The sequence below is a fragment of the Ammospiza nelsoni genome, chromosome 3 (genome assembly GCF_027579445.1).
Source record: "Ammospiza nelsoni isolate bAmmNel1 chromosome 3, bAmmNel1.pri, whole genome shotgun sequence".
Classification (NCBI taxonomy): Eukaryota; Metazoa; Chordata; class Aves; order Passeriformes; family Passerellidae; genus Ammospiza; species Ammospiza nelsoni.
In genome coordinates this window covers 40,423,598-40,449,536 of record NC_080635.1, presented here as the reverse complement: position 1 = coordinate 40,449,536, position 25,939 = coordinate 40,423,598, and the positions used below count along the sequence as shown (strand labels likewise).

Genomic DNA, 25,939 nt, shown 5'->3' with positions numbered 1-25,939 from the left:
TAATTGGCCCAGCTGCAACTCCTTAGGGGTAAGATTTCTTTCTATACCATCTTTATTTTCTTATATTCTATCCCCCAACAAGGTGAAGAGATGAGGGACATGGCATAGATACTTAAAAAAACAAAACTAAACAAAACAAAAAATAAAAAAAAAAAATAAAAAACCCAAATCTTTGCCAAAGTGAAAGCCATCAAAAGTCATGGCATGCCATCAAGTGCAGGGGCATGGCCCAAAGCTTGCCAAAATTGATCCCCATTGAAATCGCAAGATTTCATTTCCCTGTAGGGGGATAGAATATAAGTAAATAAAGGTAGTATAGAAAGTAACCTTATGGATTCCTTACCTGCTAAAGAGTTGCAGCTGGGCTAATTATTAAAGATTAGGAGCAGGCCTGACTTTACCAGGCCACAGCTGTAGCCAATAAGAAGAAGAGTGCTATAAAAGAGTGGGTTGGTTGGCTGAGGGGAACTGGAGTCAGCTGGCTGCTGTGAGGAGAAGGAAGAGGCAGTGCTTAGAGGAGCTGAATGCAAGAAACGAAATATTAAGGAGGTATGAAACTCTAGCAATGTGGAACCCTTGCAATATAATGATAATAGAACTCTTACACTATAACGACAACATTTCCCTTCCCAAAAGAGGGAAGGGAGACTAATGGGGATCTCTTTTGGCAAGCTTTGGTCCATGTTCCTGCACTTGATGGCATGCCATGCCTTCTGATGGCTTTCACTTTGGTGAGGATTTTCTTTTTTTCTTTTTTTTTTTTTTTTTTTTTTTTTTTTTTTCAGTATCCCTGCTATGTCTCCCATATCTTCTACTCCCATAGCTGCCCAAAGAATAGGGTTTTGTATTTTGAAGTACTGAAGTTCGGAAACATTAGCAGTCTTTCACTTCTCTATAAAATAAAAAGTAAAGTAGTCCCAGAACACTGTACTGAAGACAATAATGCTTTCTGTTTAATTTTTAAAATCACAGCACAAACAAACAGTAAATGTTGGAAGATAATGTCTGGTACTACAGTTATTTTCATTTATTCAGTAGATCTCTAAGCTGAAAGGAAAGACAAAACCCACTTGATAAAATAATTCATGAAGGAAATATAGAGCAGAGGAAGACAAATCAATAGACTTAGAAGATAGTTTATAATTTGTAGTATTCATTTAGCATTTCATAAACAGTGCCTTTCAACTTTCAAATACCTGTAGAATACGAGTCCATTCTACAGATGTTTTTTGAGCTCTGTAAAACAGCAGACTATTACATGACTAAATATCCTTCAGCTTGAGGGCTGTAAACCACAGTCTGGCCTTCTATTGCAATGCATTCCTTCAAACTGTCTCATGTTTGAAGGAAATGTTTCCATTTTGAATTTATGTAATTCCCAAGTCAACTCTGTGGAATTCTTCTTAATAGCTACAGCCTATTAACACAATTTAAATCAAATTTAAGCTTTCAAAATAATCCATGGACTAAGTCTATTTACCTAAAATTAGCAGGTGAGAATATACATATATTCCAAAATGCGTACATCTGCCCAGAGTATTGTAAATGTTTCTTTACTACACTTTTAGGAATAAAGTCAAGCGGGATTAGGAATAAAGTCAAGTGGGATTTGTTTTTTTCAATTTATGCAATGGGAATAATCAAAGCAAAACAACAAATTTTGCTACGGAGAAAAAAAATTTGAAAGTTTCTATCTTGATTTTTAAATCCTAATGTAAACTGCTGAAAGCTGGAAAAATGTATTCTTTTGAAGCATTTCAACTCAATTGGGGTTGGGTCTTTTTCAGGCCACATATTTCAGCATATAAACATATAGAAATCTAAGGTACTACCACATTTATTCAGAGTTTTTTGAGAAGAACATAATTTTCATTAAATATAAAAGAAACTTTTCAAGCACTCTGACATTTCTTCATTTTTTTCATTGCATCATGAGGGCCAATAGGCAGCAATCAGGAGATACAACAGAGAAATAAAAGATCATAGTAGACAGATAAATATTAAATAGGAAGTCTTAAGGAGATAGTTATCCAATGTAGCTGTCTATTGTGTATCTTTGCATATTTCACAAAAACATTCTTTTTAATAACAGCATCCATTAGCATGCACTATTTTATGATATTGTAACATAAAAATGTGGCCTCTTTGTCCTAATATATTAAAGGCCTACATTATTTCTGAGTAGTTTTGGATCTCTCTTTGTAATCACCCTAATGGGAAATTTGTCATTGAGCTTAGTTTTCACAAAGTACAAAGCAGTAATTTAGCACCCTCAGAGAGCCAATCTCCATTGCACCTGAAACATGATTAGCATGGAAGCACATGACCCTGCAGGCTGGAGAGTATGTGCAGTACAGCCCAGTGTTTCCCCCCTAGTCTGCAAAGATAAAATCAGTCTGAGAGGCCAACTCAGTGTGCTTATCTTCTGCTTTAATGGGCAGTGACAAAGACTTCAGTGCCATATGGAGCCCTGGTGTCCTCAGCAGCAGGACATGCTGCACTGCTTACAAGGATCTGGAGAGCTTCACTGTTTTTAACTCTTGGAGAAAACTTCGGAAACTTTTGATACCTCTTAGCCACCAACAGATGGATCACTCCTTGCCTCCAGCATGTTTTCATGTTTCCACAGAAAGGTAGGCAAAGAGATTATTTTTGCCTCATCCTCCTTCCTAGCATGTAAATACAAAAACTTAATTAATTTTTTTTTACCAGTTAATAAAACCGAGACGTTGAACAAAGACCTTATTACAAAGACTGCAATTAATCTGTTTAAAACAAATGTTGTTTTGCTTGTGGAAGCAGATCTGCCCACATATTTCTTAAGTGCATTAATGTAGGATGGTTGTAACGTACCCCCTGTAGTTCAGAACTACATAATAGTAATTAAAAATCACACTTTGTATTTATGAGTCACGCATCGGCACAGAAAGAAGGGTCAGAATATGTTTCACAGTTTAACATACTGCTGAGAAAATACTGAACCAAGTTCTGACTCATCCTTTTTGATTCCTTCCTCGGAGAATTCCTCCTGCTTCCAAACACGAGTTGGTACCATTTCAAACTTCTCTATTTGGAGAAGCGCGCCACAGACGCCTGTGTCAGCTCCTGGCCTTGCATCAGTCAGTAGACTCCTATGCAGACCCCCATCGCACTCCCGAAGACCCCTGTGCCGCGCAAATGCTCAGTATGAAACCATCTTTACTAAATCCTTGACTATGCTAAAGAACCAACCAAAACAGCAGGACGAGCCAAAACATCCACATAAACTACTTCCCCCGCAGCCCGCCGCTCCTTTCTTGCCCGCGCTGACAGTGCCCTGCTCCCCTGGTACCCGGCTGGCCGCGGGGCCGCTTCCCCCGAGAATGTGCGCCCCCAGCAGCCGCCAGTGCCGGGGCAGGCCGCGGGCAGCCGCCGTGTGAGCGGCGGTGCCGCCCCGAGCCGCCCTCCGGGGCGGGGCCTGGCGGGCCCGGGGAGAGGGCGGGCAGCTGCTGCGGGCAGCGCCGGGGCAGCGGGCCGAAGGTAACGCGGGGGGGGCGGGAGGGGGGTCGGGTGCGTGCTGAGCTGTGGTGAGATCTGAATGCGAGGCAGCGGAGGTCGGATTTGACGGTGTCCGTGCTCCGGCCTCTCTCGGCACTCTCTTCCCGTCTTCTGCCCGCCATGGGGCTGCGCTCCCGCCCTGGCAGCTGGGCAGGCAGGAGCTGCGGTTCGGCCCGCCCGAGGTGTTTCTGAGTAGGCTTTAATGCCTGGCAGAGTGTCTGTCAGGCAATCCCAGTCTCTGCCACTGGGACCCTCACACGCGCGGACGCCTAAGGTGGGACTTGCAGGCCTGGCGCGGACTCAGCTTGTGTTTGCTTTCACTTCTTATGCTTTAAATTCCACGCGTAGCAAATCGAAAGTCAGCCAAATAAGTGGCAGCATTTCCCAGAGGCGGGAAAAGTCTTAATATTGTTTTTTGGTTTTTTTTTTTTTTTTTTAATGGGCTTTGGCATTCTCCTGTCGCCTGGAGGCCTCGCGCTTCCGGTGCTTGGGAGATTTGCGTTGTTCACAGTTTGTGCAGACGCCTCTGTAATGATTGTTTATCTGCAGTTAGGGCTGTCTGCTGTGGCAGTGACATCGGTGGGAGCCGAGCCCTGGGCGAGGAGGGCGAGGAGTCGCCGTGCTCGGCGCTTCCCCGGGAAGCCGGCGGGGCTGAGCGCGGCCCCTGCTCCCTCCGGGTCATCCCGACCCCGCTCAGAGAGAGCCCCCATCGCGCTGAACGCTGTGAGAGGGGCGCTGCTGAAATCGTGCCGTGCCGGTGGGCGTGAGCATTGGCTCTGAAAAGGCTTCGATGAGCCTTTTGCAGTTACTCGAACCAGTACTTGGGCTTGGGATGCACGGCTAGCTGGGAGTGGGCAGTGGAGGTAAAACTTGCCGGAGCTAAGAGTGTTGTTGTAAGTTAAGTTAATGCTTCTGGCGCACAGTGTTGTAACTTGGCTTGTCTAAATCGTTGTGGCAGATGCAGCGCATGCTGATTTATTAGGGATGGTACCAAAGCCTTGGGTGTTCGTTTTTGTGGCTTTAGATGCCAGGCTAACTGTCCTAAATCTTATCTCTGAACATTGTTGCCGGCATTTAGCTGTGTGCATGCTGTGCCATAACCATGGGCATCTCCCGTTGATGCTTGAATGCTCTTCTGCAGCCTCTTCTCTTCTGATTTTACATGCTGAACTAAACTGTAGAGCAGGAGATTTTATATTAATGAGAGGCTTGCTAGTCAAGCTAATTGTTAAAAGCAGAACGGAAATAAGGGAGTAAAATAAGAGGTGACTAATTGCTAGTGTCCAAAGGAAGCATGTGCTACATCATCACTCCCCTCAAGATGGTATTTTAGAATTCAAACTATAGTGAATGTGTAAAGGAGGATTTTCTCAATGTTTATTACAGGTTCTCTCTAGTGTTTGATAAGCCTGGACAGGTAATTTTGAAAACAGCATGGAACAGTGCTAATATTGTTAGTGACCTTGCCCTGACTGGGTTACTAACACATAGAAACATACATAGAAACACGTGTTTTGCATTCCTGTTCTAGGTACAGTAAACCAAGAGTAATCCCAAAGCTGTTCTTGCCCTTTGGAATTTTATACATAATAAAAGTGAGTTGATAACCTAGTGTCAAGTAATAATTTTATCTATGTGTGCAGGTTTTGTTTTGAAGTTTTAAGTTTTCTATGTTATGAAATCTTTTGGAAGGTCTTGACTTTTTTTTGTAACTAACTTTCATAATACAAAATCCCTGTTTCTTACTAGAGAAAAGTTGGTGTAAAATTTGTTAAATCTGTTCTTTATTGTATTTGTGAAATTAGTAATCTAGTGTATTTTTAGCAAACAGAAGCAGTTTTTATTAAAAATGTATGTGCTCTATGCATTTTAGTTGTTAATGCAGTTTTCATTTGGATGTGTGTATTTCCTCAAATGCACATCATTCAGCTGCCTTTAAGGTGAAATTGATGCATTTTTCACCCCCCACCATCAATGTCACAGACAAAAAGTCAGCTTGAATAAATCACTCAATCTGTCTTGATAGTGTTGTGGGACCTGCAAGGTTGTCTTCTGAGCTAAATCCTTAGAGAATTTATGTATTGCTTATCAGTGGAAAAAAGTGAAAGTTACAGACTGGGGGCTTTCAAACCTGCTTTGTTGCCCTATGTTCTGGTTTCAGGGCTCAGAACAATGTGTAGAATAAATCAGCACCTTCTGCTGCTCTGATGGCAGCATTTTTTTTAAGCCCCTTTCTGTTCCTGGTAGTTACTCGGTCAAACATAAGAGTCCACTGAGAAAGCTGACAATTACCTTTATGCTTTTTTTGCTGCTTAGTCACTGAAAAAAAGTTTCTTTCCATCTACAGACTTACATCAAAAGAAATGCTGTTATGCTTGCTGGGTTATTTTTCTTTCATAGTCCACTTCCTTAAGATGTTTCTTCCACACCTTTGTGGAGTGCAGCTTTTTTTTGGTGATGTGTGATGTTGCTGTCCTTTAAGTGGTACTTCCTGCTTGTTGTAGGTGGGGCAGAATTTTACATGAATCTTACACTTCTTATATCTCTCCAAATTTTGCCTTTATAGTTTTTCGTGCAGAAAAGTAGTCTTGCTTGGTTGGTTTTCAGTTCAAAATAACAGAAGAAGAAACCATTAAGCTGGTCTATAAGGCAGAATCTCACATCATTAATTCCTGTTGTTCAAATTATGAGACTGGAGATCACTTAAGGTGCAGAACTCTTGGGGAAATTGGCTGTCCAGCGCTTACTTACTTGTGACTTTTTTTATACACTGTACAACAATATCAATTTCTTTAATACAGCATATATATCTTTCTTTGGCTAGCTTTTGCTGAAGATCAGTTCTGCATTATTGTTTACTTTTCCATACAAGTAGCACTCTCCAAATGATCTTCTAAAAATTATTAATAATTTTTTCTTGTTTTACCTGGTGAAACTCCTGGTGTTTTTAAGAAAGTAGATCAGGAAGATAACAATTGGCGGCTAATATTTATCTGATTATATCTTCTGTTAGGCTGAGTACCTTGATAATGTGTCTATTACAAATTAGAGAGGCATTTATGTATGAAATAGAAGAATGTCTTAAAAGTGTTAGCTTCCTCACAATTTAGCAAGACCTCGTGATAAATTTAGCTGGTTCACATTAAAGTTGTTGCCCAAGCCCCTCGTGAGTTTTGAAATCCCCACACATTTTGCAAGTGGGGAAGCTCCCTCCTTTGTACTTCAGCTCTGGCACAGCATTTGCAGAACTGTGGAGTTCTGCAGGCTGGGTCCAGAGCCACATAACTGTGGGAAAATGTTCTTTATAATGTGCTGTGAATATGAATTATGCTGAGTTTTCTCAGTGTAATGGCTGAATCAGCCATGTCTTTGCTGGTGTCAAAACAGGCTTTACTTGACTGTGGTAAGAATGAATTAAAAAAAAAAAAAAACATCCATAGGAAAAAAAATATAACCAATGTAGTGAGAGATCTTTGAAAGGTCACCTAGGTTACAGACAGTGTCTTATGGTGTAGGGTTGTCATTTTAAGAAGGTTGGGAAGTAGTTTTGGCGAGGCTTTAATAACTTGCATTGCATTTAAATATGTGCATGTACATCCCTTTGTAGAAGGTAGCGTTTGAAATGCTGTGAAATGGCTGGCAGATCTGGGAGACACTTGGGATTTTTGACCTGTGCCAAGTAGACAAGTAGAAGTCCTTCTGTTTGTGAAGGTTGATTTTTTTTTTTTTTTTTTTTTTTTTTTTAATCCCCTGACTTCTAAGGTCCATGAAGTATTAGGCAAATTGTGCATGGTTCCATCGAGGCTATTTCAGGTTCATAACTAGAACAGAAATTTCATGTCGTTTTAGCAGCATTTAAAAAAATATTAGCTTAGCAGTCAACTGGCAGTTAGGCAGAATTTCTGCTTTGGATATCATCCTTGGCTTCCTGTGAGTTTCTAATTTCAGCCTTGGCCAATCCAACACGAATATTCAATATTAAGTTCAAAGTTTCTTTAATGAATCACTTTGGGCATTTGAGCTGACTGCAAGTAGAGTCTTCAATTACAGAAATATAGGTCTGTAGAAGATTTATATATTTCTGTTAATTGGAAGGTGGCTCTGTGGCAACTGTGTGCAAGTGAAGGATAAAAAGGAAACAGTGATCTCATCCTTGATGGCATTAGTTTATGAAAATTACCATACAAGCTGGGCAATCAGGCACAGCCCTGAAAGACATCCCTATTTACCCATGGTTGTAAATCTAATCTAGAGTTACCATTACCTCCTATTTCTGGCATAGTAGGTTTCTTTTGCATTTTAACATTTAAGTGTGTTGGATAGGTAACAGATTTCTTCTTTCAACACCTTTTTACAGCTATTTGGATAACAAAATGAAACCTGCCAAGCTGCACAATTGGATTTTAGGTTGGTTTTTCATGGCACTATGTTGTTGGTGTACTTTTACTCAAAGGTAAGTTGTGCTTTTAAATGAAACATCTGACAACTCACTCTTAAATGCAGATCAGAATGGTTTAACTTCTATGTAAATTTGTTATTATGTACTATTTTTGATGTGTTATTCTACCCTTAGATGATTTATAGTAAGGTGACTACATTAACAGGAGGACCAAGGATCATGCCTGAGGAAACCTTTAGACGTGTCAGCATGAAGAAAGAGGGGGAACTTAAATTCCATTTGTTGCACTTGAGACTTTTCTCATCTTCCTATACATACATCATTTGGAGTTGTGATGTGGTAATGACAAAAACTGGAAATTATTTTGACACAGCAAAAAAATCTGGAGTCATCCCTGTGGCATGAACTGCACTAACTGTTGCATTGTTTACTCTTATTTATATTTTCTTTTCCTTGCTGTTTTCTCAATTCTGACAATATAAAATTATTTTTCATATGGCATCCCAGCTGAGGCTATATCAGATTGCTGCACCACCTTTTCATGGTTGTTGCCCCTTGGCAAAATCTGAGTTTCAATACCAATGGGCCATGGGAGAAACCACACCCCAAGTCACATTTCTGTGGTCAGAGTTGAAACTCCTATTGCATTATATGAGGAAATAAACTTTTCTGCTTGCTTTTAGTGCTTTGGCAAGACAATGGTTAGGGGTGATCAGTTCAGTGATGAATTTTTCAGTGCCTGCATTGCACTTGGTGGGTAGCTTAGACACTGTGCTGATGTTTCTTCAATCCCCAGGATTTAGGCTCTAGCTTGGCCATCTTGGCAAAGAGTCAGCTCTAGAGGTGCCTTCCTGAGCTGCACAGAGCATGAGAACTCAGGTCCTGAGAAGGGAGAATATCTCTGCAGCTGCATTGGTATTGAAAATGGCTTTCCTTGGATTCCAGCTCTGTTTAATAAGTACAGTTTTCTGATCTTCCTTAGCCACAAAGTGTGTTCTGGGAGAACTCTGGCATGATTGACATTGCAGAAGTTCAAGCTGCTATTTCAAATACAGATGAAAGATCAAATGAAATGTCTAATGATAAATCATTTCTAAGCTAGGGCTTTTTAAAACCAAGGAAATAAATTGCTCTGCAATATAGGGCAATTCTGCTGTTCAGGTTTCTACAGCAACAGTGAAGACCCCTATAAAAGTGTTAATAGTTTTCATTGTGGCTATGCCTGGTAAGTTGCATAGCTATTCTTCTAAATTGTATAGAAAACCATAGATACATGTGAATGCTTAAGAGAAAATGTGGCCATTGCGAAGTAGAAAAACTAGAGGAAAAAACTGACATGTGATATAACATGGAAGCATCCCTAGGTTGTCCTCAAATTGAGAATTAGCTTGGTCTTTTATTCTTTTTTTTTTTTTCTTTAATTATTCTTTTGGTAATATATCCTCTAGCAAGAGCTAATGACTGACAAGTGGCTGTTAGCTTCCAGAGAATAACAACTTATTTTGACAGTTCTGCATGTAATGTTGTCAGTTGAAATAATTTGCAATTCCGTTTATTTTTTCCCATTTGCTGTTCTATTTAATTACTTTGTCTGGTTGCTTAATAACTAAATATGTCTGCTGTAGTGTCTGATGCAACAGGTTTTTTATTTATATCTGCTTAACCAGAATAGATCTGTTCCAAACTGTTGGAAAAGGCCTCTACAGAAATGATGTGATACAGGCTTCCAACACTTCTTGAACAAATTTTTGAGGGTTTTTTTTCCCCTCTGCATGCTGAAGAAATGGAAAGCATATGGAGATAGGGTGGCAGAAGGGGAATTTGTTTAACAATGGGGATATTAGCATGTTTCCCTGTGTGTTGTTTCTCTCTGAATCATTAGTTTGGAGTTTGTGCCTGAAGGTGTTCCTCTTTTTTAAAATACTTGTAGAAAAATAAATTTGTCTGTCTCTCTCCAGTGACATCCACCCTCATGCCTGGAAAAAGCTGTACTTTGCTCATCATTGGCCAGTGACTGTATGTAAGGTGAGATTTTTGTGTTTCTCTTTTTATCCTAACAAAGGTAGCATTGGATAATAAATGTATGAAAACAGAGTGACTAAAGCCCATTAAGTGTTTAATCTTGGTTATGCCTTTATAAAGGCTTTTCCTGATCTTAATGCAACTTTTGCTATTTCTCCTCTGATGCAGGGCAGCCATAACAGGAAAGATGGTGGTGAGTTACAGATAGAGTTGTCAGTGTAGGGTGTACTGTACACTAAGCCTGTTACAGGATTTGTGACATTTTATTAGTTATAAACTTAATCCTAGACTTTCATCAGACTCTGTAGGAAGACTTGCCTTGTTTGGCTGATGACAGTTCAGTATTTGAACTATCTGCTGCACAATAAGTCTTTTAGCTTCGTAATTATGACTCCAGTATTTCTATGATGTCATCAAATATGGATTCAGTCAGGAAAGAGAGCTATAAAGATGTTGTGGCAGGTGTCTCTGAGGATTTCTGCATTTTTTGCTGTATTTGAGGTGTATGAACCCAACCTTCCGACATGGATCTGTCAAAGCACAGCTAAGAGGGGATACTGTTGCTATTAAGTATCTACTACCATCTGATAAGTAGAAGATTTTCCTGTACTGGAAAAACTCAAAGGTCTCTTCCTGTACAGTTAAGTAAAAAATATGATCAGATTTACTGACACAAGGTAGAAGAACCTTGTGGATAATGCAATAGCTTCAGGTCCAGCCAGATAAATGTGGAGGGTAATATCAATAACAAAAGTCAGATGTGTGTGACTGAGACCACTGTTCTGTTTTTTGCCTGTTTTTGTGTGGAAATAAGGAAAGATTTGATGCAATTTGTATCTGATTTTCTCTTGATTAAACATCGCTGTTACTGACTTGAAGCAGGGATGTTGGTGTTGAAGAGTTTGTAGTGCCTAGCACGGGTCAGTGTTCAAAGTCAGTAGCAGTGAATGAGCTTGCTTACAGGAATGAGATGAGAGCAATTGGGGAAAAAAAAGAAAGATTAAACAACACAAAATTAAAAAAATAATCCCTACCAACCAGTTTTCCCACTGTATATTTATGCTGGTTACTCCTCTGAATTCCAGGGTAGAGTAATTGATAAATTGACAAATAATTTGCATAACCTGCTAGTGAAGTTGAAGTGAATAATTGAAGGTATTGAGCATCAGAAAATGTAGGCTTCCTTGCCCTTTGTTGATTTCTTATAATATTTTGTAGTAAGAAGTGGACAGAGGCATTCAAAGAAGTGCAGAGAAAGAGATACTAAAATCATGTTAAGTAACTTTTTTCGTAGTTTACCATCGAGTCTTATGACGACGCAAGATCTCAACTGTACTCCTCTAACAGCTTTCTTGTTTTACATAAGAGGAATTCCTAAATTCAGGAATTAATTTAAGTATTAAATTAAATTATTATTAAGTATTATTAGGTATTAAATTAAATTATTATTTTTAAGTAGGTAGATTCTTCTGTGTGTTTGGTGTATTTATATATGATAACTGGTGTTTTTCCGGGTGTAAATGTTTTTAGTATTATTATTCAGTTTAAAACTCTTGACATGATTTTGAAAGGAAAAAGCCATGAAAGAAACAGCAAAAGTCATTATATCATTTATGGCAGAAACCTGTGAGATACTTTTTTGTTCTGAAAGTACTACTTTGTTTATGTCTCCTGTGTAAAGGAGTCTTATTAGAGAATCTTTCATACACAGTGTGTTCTTAAGGTATGTGGATGAGCTCCTTCTTAACTCCTGTCTGTTTTGGAGATCTGTGCTTGAAAAGTTTTTTAGGCTTTTGAAGGCCCAAAAATTTTTAGGGCACAGAGCAGCATGCCAGGAATTTGAGAGTACACCTCTCCCAGCTCTTCCTGGGCTTTAAAAAGTAACTGTTCAGCTGATGCTCTTTAATATTGATTGTGATTAGCACAATTAAATTGCAAGGTGTTTTGTAATCATATCTTCCAAACTATCTCATTAAAATAAAGTGATACCATGGCAGCAGTGATAACCCCAGGACCTAATTACTGACTACTGCAGTGAAAAGTGTGAAGGAGGAAGAGAGATTTTCTTCCTTGTAATGGGATTAAAAATTCCAGTACCATATAATTGACCTAAGGTGACTATGTCTTATGCAAAGATATCTAAGCTAGACTCACAGACCTCAAGTGACTATGAAATTCATGTTCCCTTAAAAAATTGTGCCTGTGGCTAATTCATGCCACACTTTTCAGTAACAAATGAGTGTGACTTAAGAGCAACTCAAGGCCAAGAAGAGGGACTTTCCTGCTCCCTTTTTATAGAGTTGTGAAAACCTTTTATTCCAGAACTTACAAAGAGAACTATTATTTCAGCTTTTGCATCCTGGGGATTGCAAAAAGATGAATTTTTTAATGTGGTTGGGCTTTTTGTGTGTGTGTGAAATGTGGAATATCCAGTGCAAGTTTGTAAGTTCCTTCTCTCTTAGGAATGGGAAGGACAATAAAGAAATGGTACCTGCTGTCATCTGCCTTTTTCTTCACATGTGTCCTCATTGAAGGAAAGAGTCAAAAAAGGACAGTAGAATAATGAGCAGAAGAGCCTGAATTCAAATTTGAGTGTTAAGTAACAGATTTTTTTTTTAATTTTTATTTTTCAGTATGAGATAAGAAATTTTCTTAAGTTCAGGCTTTAATAATACTTTTATAGCAGAGGCTTAAATGAAGAATAGAAATACTAGTTTTCCATCTTCTTTTGGTAAAAATGGAAGTAGTCACATAATACAGGAATAATTAAAGTGACTAAAGGAGGAAGGGGAGTAATTGCACACTGTTTGAGGGCAAGTTGCTGAGGAGGTGAACTCTTTCCACAGTTTGAAAAGCAAGAATTTTTCTTTGCAGTTGCCATGTTTCATTACAAAATAACTTATAATTTATCTTCATTAAAGAGATGACCTACTTAAGCAAGGTGGTTGGAAGGGAGAAGAGGAGTAAATATTTCACTTCCTAGAAGCTGATTTTTTATTTCAATTTGGTGTATCTGTTTGTGATCCAGTAGCACTACTCTCACATTTACCAGCTGCTGTACCAAGGGATTTGTAACTTGGGCAGCTCAACAGGTGACACTTCTGGGACACACCAATAGTATTTCATTTTTTTGGCATTTCAGAGATGATAAAAGCTTCCATGCTTCTGGCACATGCTGTTTGGGCAATGACTTGCTGTTACAAATAGGCTAATCCCTCTGCTGAAGTGTTCCCTCTCAGCATGGTGGGTGCTCTGCAGCCTCACCAGCCTTTGCTCAGTTTTATAGGTCATGTATGGCTCATTTGGATTGGTTTGATTATCAGATTGCTTTAAAACAGGAGAAAGCAGTGCTTCTTTTTCAGTTGAATCTAGATATACAGGGCTTTCTGGCATCCAGTGCTCACTTGAAAATAAATATTTGTACCTCTCTTTCTAGTCAGTCAATCTCTAGAGATTGAATTAATCTTCCAGCAGTCTGTGATAAACAGGAAGGCTGACAAGAAGTGGTTTTGCACCAGCAAGCAGGGGTACCCAGCTTTGCAGACCAGCATTTGCATTTTTTATGATACTGATTTAAAATGAATATTGGAGAGATACTAAGGTTAGAGTGAAATAGGAGACTGAGTGAAGCTGGCCAAAGCATGCGGAGTGTGAACTAAAGTGTTGGAGGTTGCACTGATCTCCCAGTTCTGCCAGGGCACAGGGTAACACCAAGAGTGATGAAACAGAAGAAACTGCTAGGAAGGTTAGTGCCATGATTTTAAATCTGAAATACTCTGGGTGTTCCACTAGCATGTCTGAGAACTGCAGTTAAAGGCTGAATAAAGAGCACAATTGCACTGTTCTTGTTGCCACCTCAGTTGAGCAAGCTGTTGATTTGCTGTACTTTGGGCTAGATAGCCAAACCCCTCCAGGCCCACAGAGCTTGTGCCACGACAGAGCGATACTAATAGGCATTTTCAGTGTGTGTTTGTTCAAAATATTCCTTTCATGAAAGAAAGCTTTTGCTGGGTGTAATTGCTTGTATTCTTGGTGGCAAGAGAGGAGAGGAAGGACATGGACACAGGACAAGAAAGTCTTGCAGAAGTTGCAGATTTGCTGCCACTGGCTTGTGGCATGTGGAAGGCAATTAGTGAGAGACAAGCCTGTCTCTGCTCCTCTCTACACTCTGCTCTTGCTCTGGCATCACATAAAAGGCATTGTGGCATAATTACAACAAAATGCAGAGCCAAAAAGGAAAGCTATTATTATGAGGAAGGAACGTCTGGGGAGGTTGTTAATTAATGGCAAAAAGTGTTTACTAAGAATAATAATCAGGGAAAATACAGTAATGGTGTTCTGTAATGTGTGACGTGGATTTTTTTTTTAGTTTGTTCTTTTCTGGCATATGTCTCTGCTCTAAACAGTAATTAAAGTGTAGGCTATTTCTCCTGTATTATCAACAGTTTTTATTGGAGGCTCTATTTTTATGTTTTTGTAGGAAGGTATTTAATCTTTTATTTTTTCTCCATTCCCTTGAACCTCAAGTCACAATCATTAAAGCATAAGTCTGTTTTACTTAGAATAAGCAATATATTTAATCTCTTCTTTGTATTTTTCACTTTTAATACAATGATAAAACTAGTCCTGAATGCTTAAAGAGTTTTGTCCTTGTCCAACAATATAGTTTATTTTGAATGTTTTCACTTTAATGGCTCTGCACTCCTTGAAAAGATGTGGTTATGAGAAAAATACAGAGCTGCCACCTGGAGAACTATAAATGGAGATAAAGCTCTGTTCATTCAGCATGGATCAGGTTACTTTCTGTTATCTCAGAACCTGTCCTTATGTTTTCTCTTTACCCTGTCTGTTCAGATTTCACTGATCTGATTCAAACTTCTAATGCCGGTGGTTCCCTACGTGGCATAATCCATGACAGCTTCAAGTAACTGGAGTTTGCCAGTTCCTGGTTTGGCAAGGAAAAGTTGGCATGCCACAGTAGAACCTCAGGCCATCACTGAATGAGGTTTTACTTTTGCCTGGATACATGCAGCAAATACTGTGTTTTTGTTTCCTACAGATGAATGCTAATGATTGTCATGACCCTCCAAAGTACTGGACAATCCATGGATTGTGGTATGATCAAAGAGTGGTTTTATTTCAGCCTGAAAAGGAAAAATTTTGTACCAGGATATTCAGTGATTTGGTTTTGTTGGGTGGGGGTTTGTTTGTTTGGGTTTTTTTGGTGGTGGGTTTTTTTTGGGGGGGTTGGGTTTGTGGAGTTATTTTTGGAGATCTTAATCTGTCTCTTCTTATGATTGACACAAAATTGAAACCTTATGGTTTGACATGAAACTGAAATTCACTTCTATATCTCATGACTTGTTGAAATCCTCTGGCCACTTAAGTATTTTATTTACACGCCTCCTCTTAAGATCAGAAATAGCCTCAAGCACAAAGGGAACTATTGTTTCCATTCTTTTCTTTTGTCTCTCTGAGTAAAAAGAATTTGTTAATATCTCATGACTGCTTGTGGCTTTAAGTATCTTATCACCACACAAATATTGCACAAGTGGAAGAAAAACTAATTTGCTTCAAAAGAATCACCTCCCTGGAATTGATGCCAATGGCAGCAATCCAAAAATTTTTCAGACAGATACAGGTTAAAATCAGTACAGGAGTTTAAGCTATGCCTCTTGGAAAAGTGAACATCATTATGTATTGATTGCCTGAGAGTGTCTTGGTGACACTTGCATGAACATCAGATGGGACAGCAATTCAGGAGGTGACGTCAGTAGTGACACCAGTGACGTCATGTGCAAGACCTTTCCAAGTCATTGGCACACCCAAACGACTTTTACATAGAATGAAGGGGACCAAAGGTTTTACTTCTAAACCGCTGTAGGTTCTTATTGTTTACTTGAATTTTTAAGTAAGATCTCCAGCTATAATCCTGCATACTTAAAATTTAGGATAATGATATGTTAGTTACCAGTAGTGAGTTAAGAGACACCTTTTTTCAATTTTATTTTGCTTCCCCAGGCCTGACAGAGCTGAAGACTGTAACAGAACATGGCATTTCAATGTCACCGAGATCAAGGTATTTAAAACAAAAACAGACATACCAGGCAGAGCTAAGTGCAGTTACTTTTGCACATCCTATATGCAAAATCTGCAGTTCATAATATCACTCCTAATGCTTACTGAGGGGTGTGGTTTTTTAAGGACTCCTGAAATTCTTTTAGTGCTTCTGGTACTATTTGAAGTTGCCATCCTTGTGATCATTAGCATCTGTACTTCAGTGATTTTGTGAACATGCAGTTTGGCTCATTCAGCCACATCCTCCTTAATAAAATATAGAGGTCCACCACCACATAGGTGCTGGATCTGCAGTGACAAAAAGCACCTGTGAAAAGAGATTCAGTCAGTTGGTGTTCTCCCTTCACATTTTCTACTGCAAAATCAAAATAAAGAAACTAAGAGCTCAGAATACTGTTTTCTGTGTGTTTTCTCCTAGGCCATTAGTCCTCTTTTTGTTCTTTTTCTACTTAAAAAACACCCCAGTGTACTTAATTCAACAAAATTCATTTAGATTTTATAAATGCAGATAAGGATAGGGGACTTGAGCCTGACAAATATGAAATACTGCATGATTGAACAACTTCTGCAGGTACAGTTGAAGGAAAGTCTTGCTTTGAGGCAGTGTGTCAGTAGTAGTATGTTCAGATATTTAGGTAGGTGTACCTGTTACCTCCAACGACAGCATTTTCAGAATATGGGGTAAAAAGATCTTTTTTTCTTCAAATAAATGTTTCAGTCATGGATTCTGAAAGATGAGGCTTCAGTTGTAAAAAACTTATCAATATATGTAGATTTTATAAGAAACAGCTTTTCAGTGCTGTAGGTGCATTTATTAATTGTGGTATTTTTAGGATCTTTTGTCAGACATGAGACACTACTGGCCTGATGTGCTTCATTCATCTCTGAATCGCACTCAGTTCTGGTGAGTACAAAAAAAGCCCTAAAAAGCATTTGGGTATTATTTTACAAAAATCTGTCTGAGTAGTTCTTCCAGGTGCATTAGAGGAAGTGTCCAGGTGGCCACTGAAGCAGTGTGTCTTGCCAGTCTCATAGTATAGATCTGTTCTCTTATAAAATACAGCTGTTGAAGAGAGGGCTATAGCAGAAGTTTTAGAGAAATGAAGCTTAGTGAGAAAATGTTTCCTCCCTTTATACCCAGGGAAAAGAAACAGCTGCTGTTGACACATTAAATCTGAGTAGCAGTAACACTCCTGGGATATCACAGGTAGCTGCAAGAGCAGCTTCCAGATCTCTTTCCCTAGCTAGTTTCACTGTGTTGCTTGTCTTGAGACAGCTTTCGTTTTGGGCTTCCTTATAGAAGAGAAAATAGAGAAATAGAATGCACTGTGCCATGGTAGCCACTTCCCTTTCAGTGAAGTTACTGACAGCAGCTCTGTGCTACCACCAAGCTCATTGGTGCAAGAGGTGCAGAAGGATGGAGGCCTTGATGAACACCTGTGGCTGTTCCTTGCTTTTAGGAGAAAGGATAGTGGATTAGAAGCAAGACTTGAGAGGAGACCTATGAAAATTCTGCCACAGGCTAGCATAAAAGCTGATGCTAAAATCTAGCAGCTTGTGCAATTTCACTGTTTCACCCAAAATAAGGCTTAATCCTCTGAGTTCAGAAAAAAAAAAATTAATGCTTTGAAAGTGCATTTAACACAAAAAGTTCTACTAAAACTTAGAAAAACCATAGAGGTAGTAATTTTCTAGGCAAATTCTGTGCATTCTGACCTCCAAACGTCTTTGTGTAAATCACTGATAGGGCATTGTATCATAAGAGCGTTATATGTCTTTACTTCATGAATATATAGATGTTGCTGTAATTGAAGTAGTGGAAGTGATCTTGTTTGGGTTTACTTTTTACATGTGTGATACATTTGAATGCAGTATCCTACTCCACATGTGTAGCCTTTTGGATACATGATTTAAGTACAATGGCTAGGTTGTACAGCACATATATCTACAAACAATGTGTTCTAAAATTTACATTTTGCTTTTCTCCTATAGGAAACATGAGTGGGACAAACATGGCACTTGTGCAGCCACACTTAAGGTCCTTAATTCTCAGAAAAAATACTTTGGTAAAGCCATAGAACTCTACCAGCATGTTGATCTCAATGGGTATGTAAATGAACTCAATGATCTGGCTTTTATTTCAAACAGTTCCTAAAGGTTTGAGATCTAGCCTCAAATGAAAGTCTAAAAATCTGATGGCAGAGAGGAAATGAGAAGTAGCGTAAATTATTTTCAGTACTGAAGTTCAGAGGAAGAGTTGTTAACCTGAGAAGCAGTCTCTGGTCACTTCAGTCAGATAAGCCAGCATTATTCTTAGCAGCATCCTTCTAGACAGCATGAGCCAGTAAATTTTTGAGCAGCTTTACAGGCTGTATCTTGATACCAAAAGCTATAGTACCTGTAAAGTTCTAAATCAAATGACAAACTCCCCAAACTTCTGAATCATGCTGAACCCCAAACACTTGTTTTTAAGACAGTGCTCTGCTCAAGGGAAAGGACAAGCTGCAGGCAAAATCATGCAGGACATTCTGGGAAAAGGCTGAGAGGCAACTGCAAGAGAGGAGGTTGTGAAGGGGTCAGTCGCTGCAGGCAGTCCTCTGCTGTTCTTTGTGACAGCCCTGATGTGACACCCTTGCTTTGTTCTAGAGGCTCATTTCTCCTTCTTGTTCCAAAGCACTGGCCATTCCAGATTCAAGGTCTTGAGGAGACTCTTGTGGCTTGTCCAAGTGCTGGATGCATGTGTTCTGGCTGCAGTTGAATGCCAGAACGTTAGAGTCCTTTCCTGATCAGTGCTTGGTATGGGTGAGAGGATGTTTGACAGATTTGTTGGCCATGAGGGTACAGTATCTGAGAGAGGAAATAGTTTCATAAAAAGAAATATACCTTTAAAAAATTCAAGAAAACAACCCCAAAGAAACCCCAAACCAGCTCCTCCTGTTTATGCTCTGCCAGTATCCTTTTCACAAAGAAAATAAGCCTTTCTTCCCTCCCATCTTGGTTTAGAAGATGACTTTTAAAACTGGCAGATTTTTCTAAAAGGGTTTTCAGTGTTTGAGCATGTCATATGTAATGTTAAAATTAATGATGTCTAAGTCAGTTGCCTAAGTAGCTGTGATGGCGTGACTAAAACATTTACAGATGGCACAGTGACCGATGATGTGACTCTGTATCAGCTTGTGCAACACTGCAAAAGAATAGAGACTGAAGCATGTTGAAATTAATTGCTCAAAGCTTATTAACTATTGTGAAAATAAGTATAATTAATTTTATCGTTACTGAAGAGAAAAATGACTGAAAATGTTCTCATTGTATATAATTTCTACTTGAAAGACAAAAAATGTCAGTGTTAAAGAAGTTCTTTCCACAAATCAAATTATTAAAAAGAGGACATCATGCAGCCTTCTGTAAGAATTAACAGAACATCATCTATTTTATTGGTCTCCTTATATCCAGTGTAAAACAACAGTGATAAACTGCTTGTCCTTTCGTCAGCTAGATAAAATCTTCCTTGTGCCAAAACTGACCTTGGAAGGGAAGGGCTGAGCATTATCAGCATTTATGGATTAAATCTTGCAATGTTCTGACCATTCCCACTTCTTACAGAGGAAGCTGTAGGGACTCACAGACTCATCATGTGTTAGGTCCTGAGTCTTGTCAGCTTGTCAGGAAATGTGAACTCCTCTCAGGACTGAGCCTAAAGGAAGGGGTACACAGGCTACAGGTTCTTGAGCACTTCCTCATTTCTCATGTGACCAGCTTTTCCTCTTCAAAAATGTATCTGTTAGGAGCAGTTTCTGCCCTGACAGTAACACTGATTCTGATTGACATGCTGTATCCCTCTCCCAGTGTGCTGTGTGTCTCCCACCACAGGAAGCCATCCTGTGTTTGAATGTGAGGGTGCCTGGAACACCCTCACAAGTCTGCCCTGTGCCCTCTGCAGTGGCAGGAGCACAGGGGAATAACTCAAGGCAGGGGAAAGGAAGCAATTAAACTGCATTCCCTACCTGGCCCTGAACAGAGCACTCTGAAACTCCCTTCCCCCTAGCTGTCTGAAGACTGAACTATCCTAGTTCCTCATGTTAAGGTGTGGGAAAGTGTTCTTTCTGACCCTTCCAAGTTGGATGGGAAGTGTTTTTTCAGAAAACAGCCTTTCCTAGGCTGGCAGAGAATGAAAGACAAGATGTCCTTGCTCCCATGACCATAATGCTTGACAGGTTCTTAAGATCTGTTTTACCTAATGGTTATGAAGGTGTGTTTGCATAGAGGAAACATGGAAAAATGTTTTATCTTTGTTTCAGTTGTCTCTTGAAAGCTGGGATAAAGCCAAGCAGTTCATATTACAAGGTAAGAGGTAGTCTTTAATAAAACAAAATCATGTGCATAGACTTTTTTTTGATTAGGAGTCAACTAGTTTATGTAGACCAAATGATCTTTTGAAATTTTAAAGTTCTTTAAGGTTGTGCTTTTTATGAAACTTTTTGAGAGCTTAACCAGTGTGGGAGCTGTTGGAAGATGTGCTTGTGACCTATTCATCTCTATAAGCTTTTTAATTTTTCAGATGACTGCTATAAAGGAAGCTCTTACAAGATTTTATGGTGTAACACCAAAGATCCAATGCCTTCCTCCAGAAGAGGTAAAAACTCCCCTAACTTCCCAAAATGGAAGAAAAACCAAACAAAAAAAACAACTTACTTTTTTTTAAGGAGCACTTTCTATCAAAGATACAGCAAAAATAGAGTGAAAAAATTTTTGGTATGGTGAAACTTAAGTCTAGGTGTTCTTTGTGTATACAACTGTTTCCACATAGGTATTGTTTGATTCTTGGCCTTAGATTTGAACGTCTCTTTGTCTTAAAAGATTTAAACCTGCATCTCTTGCATGAATGCTGTAACCACCCTGCTGGAGGTATTGCTGTAGCTGGACACTTTCCACCATGCCTGCTAAAGTTTAGTTGCTGCATGGCAGATTACTAAAACCAACAAGAATGAGCTGAATGGAGGCAGTGAATGTCAGCCTTGGTGAGGGTGCTGCTGTCAGAATCCTTCTGAAATAAGGCAACTTAGAGGCTTGTCTCTGAGATTGTTCCAGAGAGCCCATACCTAAAGAGGTCACTGTAGTCTTTCCTTTTGAACCAAGCATGTCTCAAATTTCCATGTCTTTTTATTTTTCCTTGCCAGTAATTGTGCTGTGCATCATGATGCAGTGGAGAGGGTGCTACACAGAGACAGTGTTCTGTAAAGCATAGGTCACCATATCTGAACTAAGAGTGCCTTTGAAGGAACAAAATAGTGTTCTGAACAATTACATGTGTAGGTTGTAGAGCTCTTTGTTTCCTTTTTTTCAGCTAGGTTACTCTGCTCTTATAGAAAAATAAAGCAAGAAACAAAACCCACAAGGTTAGCTTTCACTCTTATAAGTGGTTCCTTCTTATCTCAGCTTGTTCAAGGTGATTTACTGCAGAACTCTTGGCAGAGTTACTGCCCATACGCAGGCAACAATTATGAAATCCTGCTAAGATACAGTTGCTATTGGAGTGTGTTGTCAACTCTTGCTTTAGTAATGCTCTGAGGTTTTTCTACTCATATGTTTTTTAACATGAAAAAAATCTATACCTTACAATATTTTTAAGATGTGCTTATAACTTACTTTAAGGAACAAAGGAATTTTCATTGAATGTGGGTTGTATACTCCCCCACCTTTTGATATGAAAGAAATACAGAGCTAACACAAACCCCAGTTTCTAGCTCTGTTCACTCTAGTTCTGCCATTGCTTTTAGTACACTTGAGATACTGTTCCAATTGCATGAAAGTAATGTACAGCTTGGGTCTCCTGTACTTAACTGCTGAACGTATTAGGTAATAAAAATGAAAAGTTACACATCAGGTATTTGAAGATAGGCCTTTTTCAGACTTCTAGACTTGTCCATGCCTGAAGTGCATGATGGAGGTACTTCCATGTTTGAAATGGATTAGACACATTCTCTGTTCTTATATTTCTTAAAAAAAACCCCCAAAATAAACAGCCCTCCCAACGACACAAATTCAAAACAAACAAAAAAACCTCTCACCTCAGTTACTTTTATCTTGTATGTATCTTTTTGTCCTGCTTAATTGTTTCAAAACCATTTTTTCTGCATTTTGTTAGACCTGAGCATTGAGGGGGATTTTCTGGTAATCTTTTTACCACATGGAAGGTCTCTATGCCTGCCTGCTTTATTCGTAGTCAGCATTTTTCTTCCTGGCCTGTTCTGTAGTCCAAAAGTGACACTTCTGCTCCTTCTGTCAGCTTGCTTCTGTATTCTTTTGTGTAAAAGCTATTATAAAATTTAGTTTCTCTTCTCATGTATGGAGAAATTTTTTTGTCTCAATTCCTGTCCTGCTATGAAGAATTGGTGAAAAGTGTCTTTTTGGTCACATGTGCCCTTCAGTATTCACAGAGTTCAGCCAGAGCTCATCATTGTGCAGATGAGTAAAGGCCAGGATAATGTCACAGCATTTCAGAATGAGGCTTACTAGTTAGACAAGTCCCAGATTGGTACTGAGTTACAGTATGTACTATAAGCTGTTCAGAGTGCTTGCCTCTTGTACTTTTCTTTGCATTTTTCATCTGGTAAATGTACAAAAAAATCACTTCTGTATTGTACAGATAGGGCAATGTAGCTGAAGAATTGATTTATTGTCTCCTTTCCATGAGGCTGATCTTACCCTTCATGTTTCTAGGGTGAAAAAGCACAAACAATTGGCCAGATTGAATTCTGCTTCACCAAAGAGCTGCAGCTGGTGAACTGCACAACACGGGAGGGTGGATCCAACGCAGTGCACGCTCACTTGAAGCTTGGAACTTCAGAGCTGTCGGTCTGCAATGATACTCTCCCAACCTATTACCCTTCAGAGGTCCAAATTCACAAATGAAGCCATGGGAGTTTGAAAAACTTTTTCAACAGCAACAAAACCCACACTCATGTAACATTACGAGCCCCTGTCCACAGACCTATAGTGAAGATTTCTGCTAGAAAAGAGAGTTATTTTGCTATTAAAGAAGAGTGGTCCACATTATGAGATCAGCATCTGATCTACAGCATGGTCTGGATTTTTTGGCTTGCTTATGGTTTGAATCAATGTTCAAAAGAGAACTGTGACTTCTGTTTGGCAGTTGTCTGCCACTTTATCTGCTTTTTGGTTTTTACCAGTGAGTCAGGGAACTTAATTCTTTGTATTGAAAGGATGATTGTCTCTCTGAGATGAGGTGGCAGTTTCTTGAGAGGGAAATATTGTAAACAGAACTCTTGAAACCTGTCTGGAGGTCCATTCCCAGAAGTAATAGCCACTGCCTTGCATAATGGCTCTGCAGAAGTGCAGAACAGAGATCATATCCTCTGAGGTGTTGAAAACCTTTTTTTGCTGAGAGATCACAGTGGACCAAAGACAACTTTGCATAACTTCTTAGTGAAGTAATAATGTTCTCCAAGTTTGGGCTTTTCTACCTTAAAGATCTCAGGGAAACTGTATTTGTAGCCTTACCTGTTCTTTGATTATTTTCATGACAATAACTCTGTACAGACTTGGGGAACAACCAATTCTACAACTTACATGTTAGTACAGGAGAATGTTAGGCCCTAGAAATACGTTGTTATTCATTTTGTGTTTGAGCATTCAGCATTACTACTTGTGAGTGCCTGCACTTGTATATAAAAACAAGATTTTCACATTATTGCTTTGTTCCAAGAAACATCTTTTTATAGATGAAACAATAAATACTGCCAGATTTTCAGTAAAAAGTACAGATATTGGCAAAAGTGCTTTTCTACCCCATAATGATGAATAACATGCCATGAAGATGGATGTTTCTAAAGGGAACCAAATTTTGATGATGTCTTCCCCAAAGTGCTGTGTTGATCTGTGTGTCCCAAATAAAGACAATTATGGCTCAAGGAACCATCTGTTTGTTAGAATAATGTTACTGTGAAAACTTGAAATGCAGTATTAGAAACAAATTTGTTGTTTTGAGGGGGTTAGAAACCATTTACTCTCATTTTTGACTGTCCCTATTTCTCTACCACCTTTCATTTAATGCTCTGTTAACTTTCCATTCCAAAATGCTCCCAGTTTCTTTGGTCTTTCTTGAAACTTAAATATTTATTTTAACAGCCAAGAAATTATTATGGTCTGCCAAACAAATGAATGTTGGGTTTGCCTGTTTTTCTGCAGTTGCTTGAATCCCTCAGTCCTGTTTCTCAGGCACAGGTAAAGCTGAGTCTTGCCAAAAGGAGTCAGCAGCTATGCACATGAATAACAAATGACCAAACTCTGCAGCAGAGTAGATAGAATGGATTCCATGCATTTTTCAGCCTCATTTTCAGATGCAAGAAATGTGAAGGAGCTGATAAGTCTTAAAACTTTGAGGAGAAAATAACATAATCCAAAATGAGTGAGAGAGACAACATGCCAGCAACTGAGTAAAAATCGACTGAGAAAAAGTAAAAGCTTGGGTAAACAACCTCACATATTCTGAAGTCCCATTTAAAGGGACATACCTGAAGTACAGTGTTTGCCTTAAAAAACCTGCACCCATGTACTTTTTATTACAGATTAAATAATTAAATTTTTGATGGTGAACTTCTGAGTAGTAGCACTAAAACACTATATAATTACTCATGCCTGGGTTTTGGCAAACCCATATGGAAAGATACAAATGTCTTTTTAAAGCTACCTACTGATTTTTATAGAGAGATGTGCCAAGACATTATGAAGTTTTAAGTGGTGTATTTAAGGGATGCTTCAAGGTCTGTATCTGGGCAGCCAGGAGAGCAGATGAATGAATGTTACCACTACTTCAGACCAAAGACCATGTCCAGCTCTTTGTGTTCTTTCTAGCAATGGCTCACAGCCAGGTGTGAGCCTTGTCCGTTGCTTTCCATCAAAATGTGTATAATTTCAAGGGTTGGATTAAGGCAGTTTAAATAAAAGAAGTAAACAAAGGTATATTGGGAGCCATAAAATTCACTTCAGTTCTGAAAAGCGTCACTTCCTTGTGCAATATAAATTCTGTCAACCTGAAAATTCAGCACAGCATGGGGATGATGGGTTCTGTATTCTTTTCTGCACCATTGAATAAATTAACTAAATTCCAGCAGAGATGTGTGCAGTCTCAGTGGTTTAAAACACTGCTCAACTCCACAAAGGGACTTAGCTTGTTTATACCCTTAGTCTGTGTGCTCTCTCATGCAAAATGCTTAAGCATCCCCTGGCATGTAGGTTAGAGGGTGGGTGTGTGTCCCTTTTCCAAGGACAGCCCCTCTTCCTGGGCCATGGGCAGGTTCTTTTCTCTCTGTTGTTTTTTTCTCTCTCTCTTCGTGGCCTGCACCGAGCCTTTCTCAGCTGCACAGAAGTCCAGTTTGAGCCAAGTTTATGGTGGGGTGGAATAGGGGATTGGGAAATGCAGCTTCTGCTCAGTTTCCTGAGGTACATACATCTTGTGCTTAGGGGCACATCTGTCTCTCCCTACCAGCAGACAGCTGACCTGCCACTGCCAGCCTGAACAGGAGATGGGAGAAGCAGAGAGGACCTGTCCCCATCACTCTTGTTCTTAGTGGGGACAGCAGCTGGCAGCAGTTGCCCAAGGGATGGGCAAAGCTACCTCTGCAGGCTGGAATGGAGGTGGCACAGGCCTCTGACTGAGTCCCTGCTCTGCCCCCTTGGTAGCTGGAGAGGGCTGGGCTGTGCTACTGCCCCAGCTGCTGCTGACTGGAGGGACTAATGGGGCCAGGACTGCCATGTTCACACAGCTTGTCAATGTACTGCAAATTAAGTCCCACAAAGGGAGACAGGCTAGGTGTTTACAGCTGGGAGGTTGGGAGGAGGGATTTTGACCAGAATGGGTCCTTGAATTTGGGCTTCTCGGTT

General features: G+C 39.4%; 1 protein-coding gene across 4 annotated transcripts; it reads left to right on the top strand.

Annotated features, from left to right (window-relative positions):
* The first annotated feature begins 480 nt into the window (after positions 1 to 480).
* On the top strand, positions 481 to 24,879 carry RNASET2 (ribonuclease T2). Of its 4 annotated transcripts, XM_059467951.1 has the most exons (11): positions 481 to 549; positions 2,442 to 2,633; positions 7,895 to 7,990; positions 9,895 to 9,961; positions 15,018 to 15,073; positions 15,980 to 16,037; positions 16,870 to 16,940; positions 18,029 to 18,142; positions 20,335 to 20,380; positions 20,595 to 20,669; positions 22,757 to 24,879. In XM_059467951.1, exons 2-11 carry the CDS (start codon positions 2,587 to 2,589, stop codon positions 22,946 to 22,948), a joined length of 822 nt encoding a protein of 273 aa, XP_059323934.1. In that variant the 5' UTR covers positions 481 to 549; positions 2,442 to 2,586; the 3' UTR covers positions 22,949 to 24,879. The 4 variants fall into 4 exon arrangements, with proteins under 4 accessions (XP_059323934.1, XP_059323935.1, XP_059323936.1 ...); XM_059467952.1 differs by lacking the exons at positions 481 to 549; positions 2,442 to 2,633 and adding an exon at positions 3,458 to 3,519; XM_059467953.1 differs by lacking the exons at positions 481 to 549; positions 2,442 to 2,633 and adding an exon at positions 3,617 to 3,811.
* The last annotated feature ends 1,060 nt before the right edge of the window (positions 24,880 to 25,939 follow it).

Coding starts and splice junctions, on each gene's coding strand:
- RNASET2 (XM_059467951.1), top strand. CDS start 2,587: ATGGATCACTCCTTGCCTCCAGCATGTTTTCATGTTTCCACAGAAAG. Junction 16,038..16,869: donor TCAATGTCACCGAGATCAAG/GTATTTAAAACA, acceptor TGGTATTTTTAG/GATCTTTTGTCAGACATGAG. Junction 20,381..20,594: donor CAAGCAGTTCATATTACAAG/GTAAGAGGTAGT, acceptor TTAATTTTTCAG/ATGACTGCTATAAAGGAAGC.